The sequence below is a fragment of the Micropterus dolomieu genome, linkage group LG16 (genome assembly GCF_021292245.1).
Source record: "Micropterus dolomieu isolate WLL.071019.BEF.003 ecotype Adirondacks linkage group LG16, ASM2129224v1, whole genome shotgun sequence".
Taxonomy (NCBI): Eukaryota; Metazoa; Chordata; class Actinopteri; order Centrarchiformes; family Centrarchidae; genus Micropterus; species Micropterus dolomieu.
In genome coordinates, this window is record NC_060165.1 from 12,305,138 (window position 1) to 12,324,016 (window position 18,879).

General features: G+C 38.1%; 1 protein-coding gene across 3 annotated transcripts in view; it reads left to right on the forward strand.

Annotated features, from left to right (window-relative positions):
- The window catches only part of LOC123984629 (metabotropic glutamate receptor 8-like), a 185,794-nt gene that overhangs the window by 101,756 nt on the left and 65,159 nt on the right, over window positions 1-18,879 (forward strand). The window contains exons 4-5 of one of the 3 annotated variants that reach the window (XM_046071614.1): window positions 9,242-9,300; window positions 9,422-9,443. The exons of the other annotated variants lie outside the window; for them this stretch is intronic. Of the exons in view, the coding sequence (XP_045927570.1) occupies window positions 9,242-9,300; window positions 9,422-9,443 (81 nt within the window). The remainder of the gene's footprint in view (window positions 1-9,241; window positions 9,301-9,421; window positions 9,444-18,879) is intronic. 3 annotated transcript variants of the gene reach the window in all.

An 18,879-nucleotide genomic window follows, 5' to 3' on the forward strand; every position in this document is an offset into this window, starting at 1 on the left:
CGCTTCAAAACTAACAAATGGACTTTGTGTCAAGGAGGGCCCATTAATTTACTGGCCTGCACTTGTCGATCCAGAGCCTATTATCTCCATTATGGCAGGCTTTCATGTCTGGGCGTCCTCTCCTGCTAACCCTCGATTTCTCTGTCTCACTTTGCACAGATTCCCTGGAACTTGCAGAAAGGCCTTTTTTTTAACACGTATGGCACACGTGTGCGGACAAACACACACACACACACACACACACACATACGCACACACACACACCATACTTCAGCTACATTAAGGTGCATGCTCTATATGAGCCCACACATATTTGCACACATTTCCCTTCCAGTCAAACATATTTAAAAACTCATCCTGCTCTCCCACATTGGCATGACAACCTGAGGGGAGAAATCTTCCACATGTGACACTAATAAGTGCTGCATGGAAGGACTGGAGAGCCATTTCCCCATGAGGCATAAATAACTAAATCACAAGCAGACTATAGGATCCATGTGATTTGTGATCCTGCACACATTTATTGCTCTTCAAAGGTAATGTATTGCCAGGGTTCTGCAGAGAGAAAGAGACTGTGAAACTGTACTTTAGTGGCATTGAGATCTGGTTGGTCTTTCCTACTGAGACCAATGCATTTTTGATGCTCTTCAATACATTATCAGTGGCTTGGTGTGCTCTATCTGTGGAAACTTCTCCAGCTCATCCTAAGTACTTTCAGCCTCCAATTGCAGTTTAAAAAGTTAATATTGCATTCAGAATCCATTTTAAAGTGTTGGTTGAAATAAGATTATTGAATGGATAAACCCCTTGAGATGAACCATCTCGTTTTTGAGGGGCTCCTATTACAATAATAAGACATAGACTATCACAATCAACACACTACAACAAAGACAACAACAACATCAACAACAACAAAAAAACACACAAGGGAAAAAAATACTTGCCCACAAAGACATAACATAGAATAAAGAATATAGTGACTTGTAAATTAGATATAGGTATAGCATCATCTGAAACATGAACAATTTAACTCAAAATAAGAAGACAAATTATTTTTAAATATGTGAAATGATGTTAAGGATTGTATGTTTGAAGGTAAGTTATTCCACTCTGAAAGAGCCTTAAACATAAAGGAGTGAATATAGGAGTGAAAAAGAAGTATTGTGTAGAATGCCTCAAATTATGTATTGAAGAATACAGTACCAAAAACTGTTGTTGATATTGAGGATAGTTAAAATATAGACATTTAAGTACAAGTTGCAGCCAATGTATGTGTCTTCTTATATTGAGTGATGAGTATTATCAGGATTTCCATAAGAAAATCTACAGAGATCTACAGTAAAACAATTTCTAGATTGAAATAAAACACAGGTTACAAAATTAATTTTGTGAAGGAGGTGATCAATGTGAGGTTTGAACGTAAGTTCAGAATCAATCCATAAACCCAAGTATTTAACCTATCAACCTCATGCACTGAAGTACCGTCATTACACATTATAATTAGACTATTAGATTTTTTTTTTTTTAGATTAGAAGATTTAGATTTATTGAGCAGTAGTTTATTAGATAACAGTCATTTCTGTAAGGTACTAAAATCCAATTGAAGAGCAGTTTGGATTTGCAAGTAAATGTGGTTTAGACGTATAAATGACTGTATCGTCTTCATATAGTTGAACAGAAGAATTAGAACAGATTAAAGGCAGATCATTATTAAAAATAGAGAAAAGAAGTGGACCCAGCATGAAACCTTGGGGTACACGTCAAATAAATCAGACCTACTCCCTTTAAGAACAACACATTGTTTTCTATTATGTAGATACGAACTAAACCATAATAATACATTTTGAGATAAGCCAATTACATACAGTTTATCTAAAAGTAGATAGTGATCCACAAAATCAAAAGCTTTTTTGAGATCAATAAAAATTGCCTCTGTAAGATGTATCAGATGCTGAAAACACATCATTAGTAAGTTTTAAAAGAGCAATAGTTGTTGAATGATTAGGTCTAAAACCGGATTGAAATGGTGAAAGGATATTATTGGTCTTAAGATACTGTGATAACTGATTAAATATTATTTTCTTAAATACTTTAGCAATAGAACAAATTATTGATATAGGTCTGTAATTATTAGGATCAAGACAATCACCACCTTTGTATAGTGGAGTAATGCGTGAATATTTCCAGATCGCTGCAAACTCAGAAGTAGACAAGGACATATTAAACAGGTCAGCTAGTGGAAACATGTGATTATGAGAAGCTAATTTAATATATCTGGATTCAGTCGCATCAAGTTCTGCACCACTGCTCGAACTTCGTTGTTTGATAGCATTTAAAACATTAGTAGGTATTATTTTCATGAAGGAAAAGCTACTGTGACAAGGCGAAATGTTAAAACTTTCAGTATAAAAAACATTCAGTATTGGGTAAGAGCAGACAGAAGAAAAATGCTGACTGAACACTTGGGCAATAGATAGAGAGTCAGAGATTATTATATTGCCATCTCTCTATTGATTAATGGGACTTTTGTCTGAAGAGTGTATTATGGCTTTTAAACTGTTGTTTAGGATTTTTAAAATTATTAGAGAGACATTCTTTATAATAATTAAATTTTGCATTGCGGGTCATTGTCTTAGAAATATTTCTTAGTTGCCTGTATGATTCCCAATCATCATTTTTCTTTGTCTGACGATATATAGCCCAAGCCTTGTCCCTCTGCTTAAACAGACTTATAAGTTCTGTGCTTATCCATGGCAGGTGTCTTCCCTTCACCTTTGATATTTTCCAGGGAGCATTTCCGTCGATTACTTGAGTGAACTCAAAATGTAAAATATCCCAGGCATCTTGAACATTCTTAAAGGGGCATTATGGAGTTTCCAGCGGCCACTAGCGGTGTGATTCTAAGATTGCAACCGGGTGTGTGCTCGTACGTGTGCTCACTTGAACTCATGAGAGAGCATAATCCGAAACACTAACACATTCATGCAGAAATACCTCTTCAGGCTCTGTTACTTTGATGTTCCTGTCTCAGAGGCAGATCAACACCGGCGCCATACACCTTTCATTCAGCGTAGCCAGCCGCATATTTGGCTTACTACTCCCAAAAAAAGGAGTGACAGTGGCTATAGACAGACAGGGAGAACAGACAGAGCTGGAAACGCAGGTAAACTCCCACTGCAACGTTACAGTAATAGTTTTATCAACTGTAGGTTGAACTAATCCACGCTCATTACATGATAACATTACATATACTGCATTTAGCCGACGTGCTACATTGTTAGCTCACCTGCTGCTTTTCAGTATTTACTATCTTTGAATCTGTCGCCGGAGGCTCAGCAATGTCAGCACAGCTACATGTATTGAATGATAATGAAATGGTTAGTGAGCTGGACTGCTCCTGGCTGCATCACTATAGGCTAACATTAGTAAACAAATCGCTCCACATTTGCTTTTTTACCGTTACATCCTTTCTTGCAGGATAAATCAACAGTGGTACACAGGATAGTAACATGGGTCGCGTTAGTTGGTGAATAAATGTGGAATGCGATATAACTTTGCACCGGATAACATTAGCAACGGCTCGGCATTAGCCGACGAGCTAACGTGACTTTCTCTGTGTTTCTCCAGCTTTACTAATGCTCACTTTGTTCTTACTCGACATCATCTGAACCTGTTTGGTCTGATGGGCTTCAGCACATAAACCTTTATTGTTGTATTTGTGGAGCCTTTGTTTTGCTGTGAGCTGGTTGTTTTATGGTGTTAGTGGACTGCATGTCGTTAGCTGCCGTGATTTCGCTGTAGTCAGAGAGAGGTTCGGGAGCGCGCAAAGGGCTGAATCCGACCCGTAGTCCTCACATTAAAAGCAGAATAGTGGCTGATACAAGCAACGGAGAAAACAGGCGTGTGCTTCATTTCTAAGTGAGTTTTGAGCCCATTGACAATAAGGCAATGAAAATTTTATTTATTAAAATCAAAAACTTACATATAGCCCCTTTAATTTGTCTAATGTTTATTAATTTTGGTGGAGATTTCGGGAATTCTTATCACTGAGGCAATAACACTAAACACCCGCTTTAGTAAATCTGTCAGGGTGAGACACAAGTATCCAATCAAGTAGAGACTGACATGTTGGGGTAATTCAAGTAGGTTCCATTATAAGTTGTGTTAGGTTTAGATTTCCAAAATTATTTTTATCCTTAGTATAAGACTTGTCTAACCAATTTTTGTTAAAATCACCTAAAAATATAATTTAATTTTTACAAGAGATCGAGTCAATGGTGGAGGTTAAACAGTCAGAGGGCTCTACAGGGACAGAGGGAGGTCTATACACGTTTCCAATAGTTATATATTTATTCTGATGAAAAGGTATTTTAACAAACAGGCATTCAAAATGTACTGGTTTAACTAGGGGCGTAATTAGCTCAGACACTAAGTTTTAGGAAACGTATGTAGCCACACCGCCACCTCTTGAGCGTCTATCAGCTCTATATAATTTTAAAAGGGAAATTTTTTAAATTTTAATTTTGTTGTCAGAAATTTTACTCTTAAGCCATGTTTCATAAAGTGTAATAATATTAGGATTATGCTGGACTACCCATGCACGGAATAAATACATTTTTGGCAACAGACTTCTAATATTCAGATGAATAATTCTTAAACCTTTATTATTATTCAGTTAGAGAGTAAGAGTTCATGGGAGTACCAAATTGTTAGAGAATAAGTTGGAGTACAGGCAAAACAACAAAAAAAGATCTGATAGGGTTGTAAAAGAATAATTGTAATGTAACAACAAAAACACATACAAATACACGAAAACAAACATTATCACAAAAAACAGATTCAGACCCAGCAGCCCCAGCCTTCTTATGCCAAGGCATCTCCATGAGAAGGCCAAATAAAAAAACTAAGCAGAGATCATTAATAGCGCACACATAGGTCTGCAACAGAGATAACAGTAGAGATAGCTCCATTAAATCATTAGGCAATAGTATACCAACATTAGCATTCAAATCAATAGGCCGATGGCAGTATGTGAAACAATACAAAAGGTAACAATAATTTTACGACAACAACTGAGAACAACTGGCAATACATCAATACAGTTTTATGACAACCGGATGTAAACAAACATTGATTTTTGGCAGATGACTAAAAGACATGCCAGCGCAAATAAGTCAATCGCCCAGTCAATAAATAAAAAGAAAAACCATGAAAAGAAATATCAGGCCTTGTTAACGTAACCTTCGTAATGGGTCAACTTACTAATTACGGCTTGAAGTTAGGTGACCGGATTCAAACAGACAAGAATAATAGCGTTCCACCCAGCGTCTTGTATCCTTAAGCTAACAGCATTAGCGTAACTGTCACGGTACCTGTTATGTGGGAGAGTTCATGGGAGACATGAAGGCCGTTTCCTCAGCTTTATGACAGGTAAACAGTTGGAGTATGCCATCGACAATGACACTAGCACGGATACCAGAGAGAGTATTTCAGATTCAATTCACGGAGTCTCCGTTTAACTGTATCAAAACACTGATGTTTTTTCGTGAGTTCGGCACAGAAATCGGGATAAATAAAGATGTGAGTACCTTTAAACACAAGCTCCTTCTTTTCTCTGGCAAGACGGAGGATTCTCACCTTGTCCTGAAAGTTAAGAAGTTTAATCAGATTAGGCCTTGGACCAGATCTATCGCTGTGATGGAATGTTGGAGTGCGGTGAGCCCTCTTGATTGCTGGAGGAGTGGGGATATTTTCTCGCCCAAGGAGCTGTGGGATGAGCTGGGACATGAAGCCAAGAATATCACGGCCCTCAGAAGATTCCAGAATCTTAACAAAGTGAAGATTGGAAGACCTGCTTCGGTTCTCCAGATCCTGAATCTTGTTCATCAGGTAGGCATTATCTTTAGTTAGTTTGTTAGTCCAAGTCAGGAGTTCTTGTAGATTGTCCTCATTTGCCCCAATTCGAGATGAGACATGTTCTCCAAGTGTATCCAATGACATCTGAATGCTGCTGAGTTTTGTTTGGATTGGATCCACCTTTGTGTCAAGATGAGCAAGCATATCTGTCTTGATCTGTTGTATGCCATCCCACAAAGTTTGTAAGGAGATGTGGTTTTGTTGATCCAATGCCATTGTAATGGCAAGCAGTGTTCTTCAGTTCTTGTGCCAAGTAAATACAGTGAAACTGAATTTGAATTAGACTTCAACAAATCATGTATGTGGAAAAACACAGTTTTTAGAATAATTTGTAGAGCTAGAACAATGAGTAAGCGGACAGGCCCTGTGTTGCACCCACTCACGCTGGGGCCATCTTGTCTTCTGGAAACTTCTCCAGCTCATCTTAAGTGCTTTCAGCTTCCAATTGCAGTTTAAAAAGGTAATGTTGCATTCAGAATCCATTTTAAAGTGTTGGTTCATCCAAATTTAACAAAAATAATCCTCTTTTTTTCTCACTTTTGGAATCAGTCCTGCATTGAAAGTAATAGGAGTATTAGCAACAAAATATAATGAAAGTATCAAAAGTAAAGAATACTTCTTATGCAGCATGGCCCCTGTGTTACAATTTTTGGTATGTATTATTGATGCATTAACTTATGGTTGTTGCTTGTCAAAGTATAGCAAATTTATATTACCTCATATCTATAAAAATCTGCGATGGACTGGCGACCTGTCCAGGGTGTACCCTGCCTTTTGCCCGATGTCAGTTGGGATTGGCTCCAACCCCCCGCAACCCTGTACGCAGGATAAGCGGTTGACAATGGATGGATGGATGGATCTATAACAGTACATTATTTTTCATGAACTTATCATATATTTTGTATGTAAAATCTTGATTTGAAAACAAGTAGTTCCAGCTATCAGATAAATGTACTATAGTGGAGTAGTAAGTACATTAGTTCCCCCTGAAATGTGGAGCAAAAATATACCAGGAAATGGATATAGTATGGATAAAGTACCTCAAAATAATATTTTAATATAGTACTGGAGTAAATCTATCTATTCTGTAAGTATATATTATATAATTTTATAATATAATATTTGCCATTTGAAACTAAACAAAAATTTTAACTAATTAAATATGAGAAGGTGGGATTTGCATAGACCGTAGAAGAGACTAAATTAAAATTTAGATTTCTTAAATTTCCCCCATTTTGTGTGTGCTCTGAAAAAAAATCAGATTTTCCCACACAGCCCTGACTCTATAAATGTAAAACAAAGAAAGTGGTGTGGACCTTACCCACAACATTGTTCCAGCCAATCAGCAACAAGTGTTAGTGCTTGTGCGCTAGTGATGGGGGTGGGGGGCAGTGGGAGGGAGTTCTATACACTAGCATATTGGAACGTGCTGGACTCCACACATTGTGAATAAGGAGAGATAACTGAGAAACAGCCAAAGGGGAAAAGGTCTGAAGAGTTTAAACAGAGAAAAAAGTTGTATGATCAGGCAAGAGATTTGAATCTTGGGGGACACAGCTTCTGAGGGAGCTCTGAAGGGAGGGTGTACAGTATTTGTTTGGCAGTTGAGTTCAAATATCAATAATCCTCCTGCAGAATCACTTTCTCTCCCTTTAAACATCAAGTGTCATAAGTTTGTTTAGATTTTAAACAGAAAGTGGGACAATGATTACATCCATCAAAGATCTTCTTTTTGGACACTTCTCACATCTGTGTGGTTGATCACTCCAAAGCTACCTGCATATTATGCAAATCCAAAATGATCTGAGGTGAAGACACTCAGCATTACGATGCAACACTGAATCACCTGTGCTACACACATTTCATTAAGAAAACATCTGGTTCATTGATGGTTGCATGCTCTTCAGGGCATAATCCTATCTCACAGCACAATTTGGGAGGGCTCTACCATAAATCAAACAAGCTGCTGTGTATATAGTTTGTTAGTGGAAGCAAATATTTTCAGTGGCTGAGGAAGTACAGACACAAAAAATTATTTTCTGACATCCCTCCTGTGACATCTATCCTGCAGATTATTTTGGTATTATTTGCTCAGGTTTTGGGATATGAAAAAAATCAACAGCCATGTATCCTTTCCAGAAATAAGATTAGAAATAAGAATAATGTACAGACCCCACAGTGTACAGTTGTCCTTGGACTTTCTTTCCACTCAACTGCTCACAGTGAGGTTTGTGTATTTGTGGAGTAGCCTATCTAGCCAATACAACAAGGTTTGAAGTGCAACGTACTTGTACAACATACTGTACTTGTAACTTTCAACCTATAGATTTCATGTCTCAGTGCTTTACCTTCAAAACCGATTTAATCTGGAGTTTCTCTTTAAATGCAGCTTACCTCGGGCTTGTCTAGCTAGAGATGAGAGACACACGTGTGTGTAAATGTGTTAAACAACGTTCCCTCTAGCTGTAATAACAGTTATACGATTGGTTGTGGGTGGGTAGATGACGGCATTTCAGGCATTATACTGACTAGACATAAGCACTGTTGCACGATGCTGTGTGTGTTCCTGTGTACATTATATTATCTGTAAGTGTCTGCCTCTCGGTCAAAGTGTGTCTGGGTCTGAAATGTGATGCAGATCGCTTTTACTGCTCTTTTAGAGTACTGCCCCTCAGGTTGTGAAGCTACAGTGAAATCTTACTGTGTCTAGATTTAGTGTTTACCTGCTTGTGCGCACACACACACACACACACACACACACATACACAGATACTTTTTACAGGGTAATTATTCTTTTTAATTGTGTTCATTCAATTAGCTAAAGCACAAAACTATTGGACTAGATACTGTTTTTATAGCAAAATATTCACAGTAATTATTGAGTGCAAAAGAAAACTGTCCACCAGTGGATAAATAGTAACATATACTGTTTGTTATATTAATATGATTTTATCAGTGTGCTGATTCTTAACAGGAGGAGTTGAGATATTCGAAATAAATAAACAAATATGTAGTTAAAACTAATGTTTCTTTTCACTTGTCAGTTTTAACCACTTTCAGTTATGATTTCAGGTTGGCCTCAGAAGGTATTGAGCTAGGAAATCAGGAAATCAGTGGACTGTCAGTGTTAAATACAGAAATTGCACCATTCAGTGCTGTCTGCCCATTGTTCTTTAGCTCTCTGATGTTCTCTATCTATCTGTATCTCCGTGCAGGAAGTTAAAATAGAGTAAGGGATAGTGGAGAATCCTGACACTCTCCTCCTGTTCTATTGTACACAGGGATTAGTAACAGTAACAGTAAAGTAATATTTCCTTCTTCATAGCTGTCAGGTTTGGATCTGTGTTGGAAGATTTGCTACTGGGGATGTGACAAGGATACCAGGTAATCCGCTCTCAATATGAATTATTCTACCCACTGGATCCCCCCCCCCACACACACACACACGCTCTGCCTCACTTTCTCCCTCTCTGTCTTTTTATTTCTCTCCTGTTTCTCTATCTAGGTTCGTCAGCGGACAGAAGGAGGTAAGAACTAGGTGTGGAAGTTAAAAGGGGATAGAGCAGAAAAGAAAGGAAGCAGAGGAAAAGGCTAGAAGACAGAGACAGAGAAGAGAAAGACTTGTGTGAAGACTAAAAGAGATCATGCTAATTATCAGTCACTTTTAGCCCCCTACGGCAGTTCTTAGCTCCTATTACTTTCATTTGGATGAAGTTGTGTGCTCATATTGTATGCGCTTAATGTGTTAATGTGCCTGAATGTACACAGACATACTGTTTGTAAGTCTGTCTCTAACTGTGTGTATGTGTGTGTCTGTGTGTGTGTATGCTAATACCTATGAGAAGCTATTTCTACCCAGCTATCATTGAATGACTTCACAGCTCAGGGAGGTAGGTCACCTCATGTCAGGATTACACTACAGCTGCCCTTCCCACTGCCTGACCACAATGACTCTGAAATTGTGCTGTAAATACTTGACAAATGTGCCTGGGAACGGAGGCACGACAATGAGAAAAGACTGTGTGGCTATATGTGGGCTGGTTTATGTGTGCTTTAACTAAATCGAGTATTTTTTAGTTATTCTGGGAATTTAATCACATTTTAAAAAGGGGCTGTATGTAGTGTTTTTAATGAAATGAATAACTTTTTTTATTGCCTGTGTGTGAAGGGGTTGTAACCCCTCATGAAAATGATCCACTTGCCGGGTTTTTCTGTCACCTCTGACGGCCAGTAAGCCTAATCCTATGTGGAGACTCAGGGTTGGATTTCACGCCAAAGCCATTGTGCATGTGCGCTCCCGAGTCTCTTGCCTACTGTATACACAGCAACAACATAGTAGCTAAAGAGATGGAGTCTACTAAAACCCAAAAAACATTTTAAAACACTGGTTAAATGCAGTCCGGGTCACATTGTCATGCAAGGTGCATGGATTAGTTCAATGTCAATCCTGATATATATATATATATATATATATATATAAATAATATATATACTGTACTGTATGCGTACGAGCATACATCTGGTTGCAATTTAGAAATCACTATTGGCCACTGAAAACTACAAATAGCCCTTTTAAGATTAGATTCATTGTAATTGCACAGAGACAATTGAGACAATGAAATGCAGTTTAGCATCTAACCAGAAGTACAAAAAGCAGTAAAGTGCCTAGTAATATACATATGTATAGGGTAATATATAAATAACAGTGAGTGGTTGATATGAATACAGAATACTGTATATAGAGAGTATGAGCATGTGCAGCAGTTACAGTAGGCAGTACAGGTATAAGTACAAAGGTTATGCTAATAGTAGATGTTATATACAGATAAACAGCTAAATGTATGATATGAATACAATACAATACACTAAAGGTCAGATACAGTATGGACAGTAGTACAGTAATATGGTATGTGAGAACATGAATAGTGCAGGTCCATTTCTGTGCAGTGGTAAGTGAGTAGAAGCCAGCAGTTAGTGAGGCATAGACAGCTCCAGAGGGGTACAGGGGTTAACAATAATCTTATTTGGATACTTAGTGAATCTCTGGATGGATAAATATTCCCAGACAGGAAATTTCCTTCAGATTTGGTTGTGGCATTGCATTTTGTTCTGACTCAGTATTGCTGTTGCCAGTCTCCCTGGCCGATGCTTTGTAAATTTCCTGAGATCTTCTAAAAATAGAACAATTGACCTGCACCCAAGATTTTTTATAACCGTATATTGAAATACATATCATTTATATTTAATATAAAATACAATGCAAAAAAAGAACAGAGAGGGAAACTGTCCCCAGAATTCAAGGACAACTTGTGACACTCGTGGATCTATATGTGTGGTGTTAATGTGAGAAATGCCTGCTAACAAACATCCCTACTTCCTCCCTCATGCCCAGTGTTATAGATTTTCGTCATTAGCCTTTTAATGTGCACTGCACATACACACATAAAAAACACACAGAAACACACTTAAATACAGAACACACATGCACGTATATAACTCTTGTACGGTAACACACACTCACAGCTGCTAGCACTTCTCATCAATTTGTACTTTAAAGAGAGTTTCACTTTTCCCTCTGGTGTTTACTAGTCCCCTGCTCCTCTTTCACTAGTCTTTCACTCTCTCCATCCCTTTCTTTCTCTTACTACAGTCATTTCTTTCTGCCTGTAAGTCTTTCCCTCTTTCTCCTGCTGCAACCATTCCTCTCTTTCTTTATCGCTCAGTATAAGGGGTTGCAGAATACAACGGGATAAGCAACAGAGCCTATGCATGTAGGTGATGCGCACCATCAAAATGGTATCTACACACTGAGGCTGCAGGGGCTATGGATCAATACAATGTGCACTGGTTAGCTTTTGTGTTTTCTCCTATAAGTTTCTGATGTCCGTGGAGATTGTTGTTGACATCACTGAAGAAAAGCCCAGTAATTTTCCGTTTTGGTAACACTGTATTAGTGATTGCAGTAATCTTTTAATCTTTTAAGGTTTGCAACAAGGCAAACCTTACCATGGTCACCTTTATCACAAAGGGAATAAAAAAGAATGTAGACACAATTCCCTTGGGGTATATAATACAGCCTGTTAATCAATGACACATGTTTAAATCAGTTCCTACACCAGAGGCACCTAATGCAGGTGCCCACGTTCATCATGGCTCAAGGTATACCGCCTTGAGTTCTCCTAATATAACAGAGAAAGGTTGATAGAAAGACAGAATAAAGATTACAAAAAAGAGAGGATAAATGTTGGAGGAAAAAAATGGTGATACGCATGAGGTAGCAAGAGAAGTGACAAATTCAAATTCAGACATAAAACTCCCCCAGATATCCCAAAGATATCAATATGTATGTGTTTGTGTATGCATAGAGAGATAAAAGCATGACAAAAAAACCTTGAGTGCTCAACGCTAGTCACCATAAAAAGCATTTTACCAGCATGAACTTCAGAGCGTCATCATCAACATGGACTCTAAACAGCCACCTCTGGCAGCATGCTTGCTGTCTCCATTTTCTGCTTGCTGTGAAGAAATGATGTATTATGTATGGTATATATAATGTATGTTGTTATTTTTATAATGTTTCACTGAGATGTGGAAGGCATGAGGCTACATTACTACTATTGTTTACCATGTGTAACCAACTGAGTAAGATGTAGGCACACTCTTTTCTTGCTTGCAGGTGGTTGGCTTTTGTTTGGAAGTGCATAGTGATTATGTGCTTGTGAGACTGTGTATAGGTCTGTGTAAGGATGGAAGTATGTGGGCGGTAGACAAACAGCTGACCACTGTACACACTTTAGGAAACTAAACTGTTGTTGAGACAAACAACCTAGAATGCCAAATCAAGAAAACCCTAAGCTCCCTGCTGACTCATATCATCTCTCCTGTATTCCTTTCTAATTTGGTTTCCAAAAGTCCCTCTATTGTCCCACTTAGCTCTTGATTATTTTTTTCTCCAGCACTTTTCCTTCAGGACCATTGTAGGGCCATAGGGATATTGAAAAGGCATCATGGTACGGACTCTGCTTCCAATTATGGTGACTTAACCACTGAATATTCTAAAGTTTCATTAGTTTCAAGTTTTTGAGATAGAGCATGTCAGCTAAATGTCAAAACATTCTAAAATTCCATCTGAACCAAACTAAAACTAGAGTGCAGATCTCCCGGTATCACCAAATGGCATATGAATAAATAAATGCCAGGTCATTTTACATGACAATGCCTTTTGTGCTTTTTGCGTGTCATTTCACACCTTTTGGTCTCTACTGACTTATTATGCAAAACATAACATAACATAGGTACACAACTTAACTAATGTACTTATTTTAACCCATAATATGGTATTTTCCTAAACCTAACCACGTAGTTTGGTGCCTAAACCTAATTAAACTGAACCATTTGACAACTATAATCTTTAAAAATCTTTAAAGATTTTACAAAGTTAGGAAGCTTCTTTAATACACTCTTCCTGTCTTAAGTTAGGAAAGGAAAATTGACTTAGGAGCTGTTAATCTGTAATGGCCTTTTTTCCCATCAGTTCCTAACCCTTATTACCATGGTTACCAAGAAGTTATTATAGGTTAGGAAGTTTCTGTAATATGGCCCCAGAACCTTATTTTCTTCTTCTTCTCTTTTCCTTTTCTTTTCATAGTCCACTTGTTCTCTGTCCTCTACTTTTACTACCGGCTATATATAGTGTATCTATTTTTTGTTTGTAAATAACTCCTTCCTACCTTTTCCAAACCCCCCCACACACACACACTTTTTACTCCTCCTCTTATGTTGTTTCATTCCCCTTTATCTCTATTCTTTCAATATCTTTCTAACTTTCTTTTTTCTCCCTTATGCTCCAAAATAAAATATACAGTATGCCTTTATTTGGTCCAATGGGGAAGAAAGATTCGTAGATGCATTTTAGTGGTTGTCAGTTTTGTGTTCACAGTGACTTATTACACACAAACCAGAGGAGTAAACACAATGTCATATGGACTGACAGGTTCTGTTTCATCAGCGCTCTGGTGGTCGAAACTGATTATGAGCATGATTAGTCGAGACTACATGGGGATCTCATATAAATGATGTGGACAGATGGAGACAGGACAAAGAGGAAGAAAAAACAAACTGATTGCATGGTACCAAACAGGTTAGAAGTAAAAAACACCCTTATGCCTACCTGTCATGTATTTACTCTCAATCCCTATCCTCCCTTTTTACCAATCTTAAACTCTATGAACCCCCATTTTACCTCTCCATTTAATTTAGCTTCTTTCCTCCCTTTCTTTCTGTCAGTCTTATCCAACCTTTCACTTTTATCTGCTTTTCTGCTCAAAATATCCATCTTAGTCTCTCTAGTCTCTCTTAGAAATAAGCCTCTGACTTTCATAACTGTTATTTCTCTCTCTCAAAGGTTAAGTTCAGTGGCTCATCCTGTGGTTCTTCTTCTACTTGCTCAGTTTTAACGTTCAAAAAAGAGAAATAAAAAATGTAATGCACCCCGCCACTGTCTCTCCCTGTCATCCATCCCTCCCAGTGGCTGCAGGGCTATGTTAGCATTCTGTTGAGGTGCATCCATTAAATGTCACCTAGCTGGAGACGGAGAAGAAGGGAGGAAAAATTGGGTGGGTTCATTTTCATATGTCTGTGAATGTGTACATATTTAATACTCCTCCCTGATGTATGGCAATCTTTGACTTGTTTGACAGAGGAACATGCACACGCAAAACAGCTCCAAAACCCTGCCCTAACGCATCTTATTCCAAATGTTATGTTTTGAATCGATTTCGATTTGCTTCATTGCTTTTCTGCGCCCGCCTATTTGTAGTTACGCTCATGATTTAATGGATTGTTTATGAAGTTAAAGTTAACATGAGAGTTTATGTGTCCTGACATATGCCGCAGAGCTAATGGAGAAAAACTGACCTTTCAGCTAATGGAGTCACAAAATGCCCTCTGATCTGTCTGCTACGGCTGTGTGTGAAGGTCTGTATGTGTGAGACTGACAGTGTCTGTTGGTGGTGCAGAGATCGAGTGAGTTGAGCTTACAGTGTGTTTTCTATAAACTTGTATGTGTCTGGCATTGTTTGACCATGACTAAGAGAAATCTGACTGCTGAAAATACTTGGTTCGAGAAGTGGACATCTGTGTGTGCATTTGTAGGTGAATAGAGCTGCTGGACCAGTGAGATAAGGACATTTTAGTCAACAGAAGATCTTCACAATAGTATTGCGTGTGTGTTTGTGGGTTGACATGAATGAGTCATGCTAGTGACAAGCCAAAAGACCAAAAAAAAGAAAGATGAAAAAACATGGTGGAAAGGCAAGAGGCTTTTCTTCACTTCTTTCTGGTCCCGCCCCGTTTACGCCAGAAAAAAAACACATTCTGCAAATTCATTTAGAAAACCCAGAATCACAGATGCACATCTGTCTCCAGGAAGTTATTCATTAAAAAATCAATCACCGTAAACCTCTGTTATCTTAAATTGAACTGGGAATGCATGAGAGCAGTGATAATGGAATTTGTTTCTACAGTGATTTTCTAGGTTGTGGTTGGACCCTACATTGTCATAGCAATTCATGATAATAACCCCGAGGCATCCTTGCATTGAACGCGGCGAGACCATAGCAGTAGCCATTATAGAGGTGTCCCATCATGCATTTGTCTTTGCCATAGAATTGCCATAGCATCAACACATGCACACTTTTCAATTGTTCACTGTTTTGCTCATTTATTCCGTCTCTCCCTCTATTTTGTCTCCTTTTCTTTATTTGTCTGCACTGCAACAACCACTTGTAACATTTACGGATAATAAAGACCATTCCCTGTTGTTGATATACAGTAGGTGCATTGTGCTGTGTGCAAAAAAAGTCAACGAGAGATTGGATGATGTTGTGATTAAACATATTTCTCAGTCACATTGCTGGTCTTTTATTGTCAGAAGTGGAAAGTAAATATGTATGTATGTAGACTTCAGTACAAAATTGTGAAGTAAAATTCTGCTCCACTACATTTCAGAGGGACATATTGTACTTTTTACAATTTTATAAAATACAACACATGGAAAGGGTGCAGTGGTTAGCACTGTTTCCTCACAGCAAGAAGGTTGTGGGTTCAAACCCTGTTTGCCTCGGCCTTTCTGTTTGGAGTTTGCATGTTCTCCCCTGTCTGTGTGTGTTCTCTCCAAAGACATGCATACTAGGTTAATTGGTGACCCTAAGCTGTCCTTAGGTGTGAGCGTTAGTAGTTGTTTGCCTATGTGTGGCCCTGTGATGGACTGGCAACCTGTCCAGGGTGTACCCCACCTTTTGCTCAATGTCAGCTGGGATTGGCTCCAGCCCCCCGTGACCCTGTACGCAGGATGAACGGTTGACGGTGGATGCATGGAAATTTCATGGAAATTATTAAAGCAAAGTCTATATTAAAGGTTCAGTGTGTAAGATCTAGTGGCGAGGGTTGTGAATGCAACCATCTGTCCAGTCTACCATTGCCCCCTAACCTTTCAAAGAGCAAAGGACAGCTATGGTGTCTGACAACAGCACAAAAGATTTCTCTTCTGAGACAGCAGAGAGTGACCTTTCAAGAAATGAGGGTTATTTAGGTATATTTATTAAGAAATTATATTTACTTAATTATTCAGTAAAACCATATGTTATTGTGACTTGGCCACTGCCAGATAACATGGAAAATGTAAGCCAAGAATGTGAAACACTGTCACTGTTTCTGCACCACAGTCTATTACAAACAACACATTAGATAAAGTTCATACAAACACCGACAAGGGAAACTTAATTCTCTCTGTGATTATGGACCGTTGCCAAAAATGCCCGCCAACAATAATATCTGGCCCACAGCCAGATTATGGTGCTTTGATAGCGGCAAAAAATATAAATAAATAAATACTTTGATAGCGGTGCTGAAATAGATCTCAGTCATGACAGCAACAGTTACTCACATAATCACTTCCTCTTTAGTGGTTTTGCCTACAAAATAAAAGCACAAGAAGCTTGTTTACTGTAATTCAGTATTGGAGTTGAACTGAGCTTTTACTTTGAAAAATTCTTAACGACATTAAAAGAGTCTGTAGCCTGCTCGACACACCTCTGAAAGAGCCGTCAGAGAATTTGCCTAAATGTCCTCTGCCTGGAGATACTGGGGAATTGAAAAAGCGTCCGTAGGTTGATGGATGTGGATCAAACACTGAAACAAAAACAGTGCAGCGTATGCCGTGATCTGAGAAACATTCGCTGCAGAATCCATTAGTTGAAGAGAGAAAAAAAAAGTTATCTCAAAATGAGATTATACCCTCAACACTTGGATTGTGAGTCCTGCAATTTACCAACTGAGCTAACTGAACAACATGTTGCTGTAAATCAATATTATGGCTTTTATTCTCATCCACCATCTAATGGTTGAAAATATTACTCAGATGCGAAACTTATTTGCAGACCCCTGCTGTATATTATTACTACTTTTTCTTCTTCTAACGTACGTATTCAATATAGTGATGAGTGTCTGCTCTGCCTGAATTCTACCAGAAGTAGAACAAGAAGAACTTAGTGATGAAAAGCACTCTGCACCGCTGTTTGTCTGTTTTCAGCTGTTTTCCTCAGCAATATTACACACTGATCCTTTAATAGTCAATTGATCATCTCATGGATGCCAGCCCTAGTTTGGGAACCGCTCGACTGAACTACCTAACTGCATATCAGTGCAACAGTCTTATAGCATTGGATGACAATGCTCACAGGGTTAATTTTACTGCATAATGAATACTCTTTGTGCCATTAGTACATTTTGCTACTTAAGTAAGGATTTCAATGCATTGGAAAATACTTGTAAAGATCTGAATATGTCTTCACAAAGTTAGTGAGGTAGGCTACATAAAAACAAACAAGTAATTGATTAGTAAATAAAATAAAATGTTAACATTTCAGGTTGCCTTAAAGTTATTTTACTATGGTGATTGATGAGGTTGCATTTAATTGATTTAGTTACCATATGTTTACCTGCAAAAATGCCAAATGGATTAGAATAAAGGGGATTAACAATCTTTTATTATGGTTTTCTGCCTTCTGATGTGTTTGCTATGCCTGCATTGGTGGATTGGCTACTATTTCTAAGTAAGAAAATGTTGTAGTGGAGTATTGTAGCTGGTCCATTTTGTCCTGCCTCAGGGAGATCCAGCATTCCATCAGCATGTGGCAGAAGTGTCAGACAGAAAGGTGTCAGAAAATATCTTTTCGTCACACACTCAAGTTGATCAGAAAAAACCTTGTTTCACAGCAAAGGCAGCAACAATCCCTTTCAGCTGTATTATTTAAAAGAGTGTCCCTGATGAAGTCTTAAATTGGCTTTCACAGAATCAATTCATCATATTAATTATTTTCCATCTAAATTACAAACAAGTACATCAGTTCACCATGGCTGCCATCTGTAGCGCCAACAAGGAGAACATTTACATAAAAATGCTCCTACATCAGATTTGTTTTTCAGCAAATAGCTCCTGTAATTTTCAGATAAGTGGGGCTGAAAATCTTAACTGTGGCATTATTTGACATTCTTGTATCCTACATGACATGTTTGACATAACAGCTAATGACTAAAGCGTAGTAAATAAAGAAAACAACGACAATAGCCTGACAGATGAAAATAAATCGGAATGAGTTTTTCCATATCACCACTAAAAATTGCTGTAAATCTATAGAGCCAAGTCAACAAAATGGTAAATTTTGGATCTTCATCTACGACTGAATGCCAAGAGCAGTGCATGTGTTTGTGTTGTGCTTGCTTTTAGAGAGAAAATGGATATAATTTCCTTTCTCTGCACCACGGTTGACTTCTGGCCCTCTCTGTAATGAGAAAAAAGAAGACAAAGTGAGCATAAGAGAAAGAATAAAAGAAGTTGGAAGAAAGGTGTAGAGAGACACATTTGTAATGGTGTTTCAGAAAAGATGCAGGATTGTCATTTCA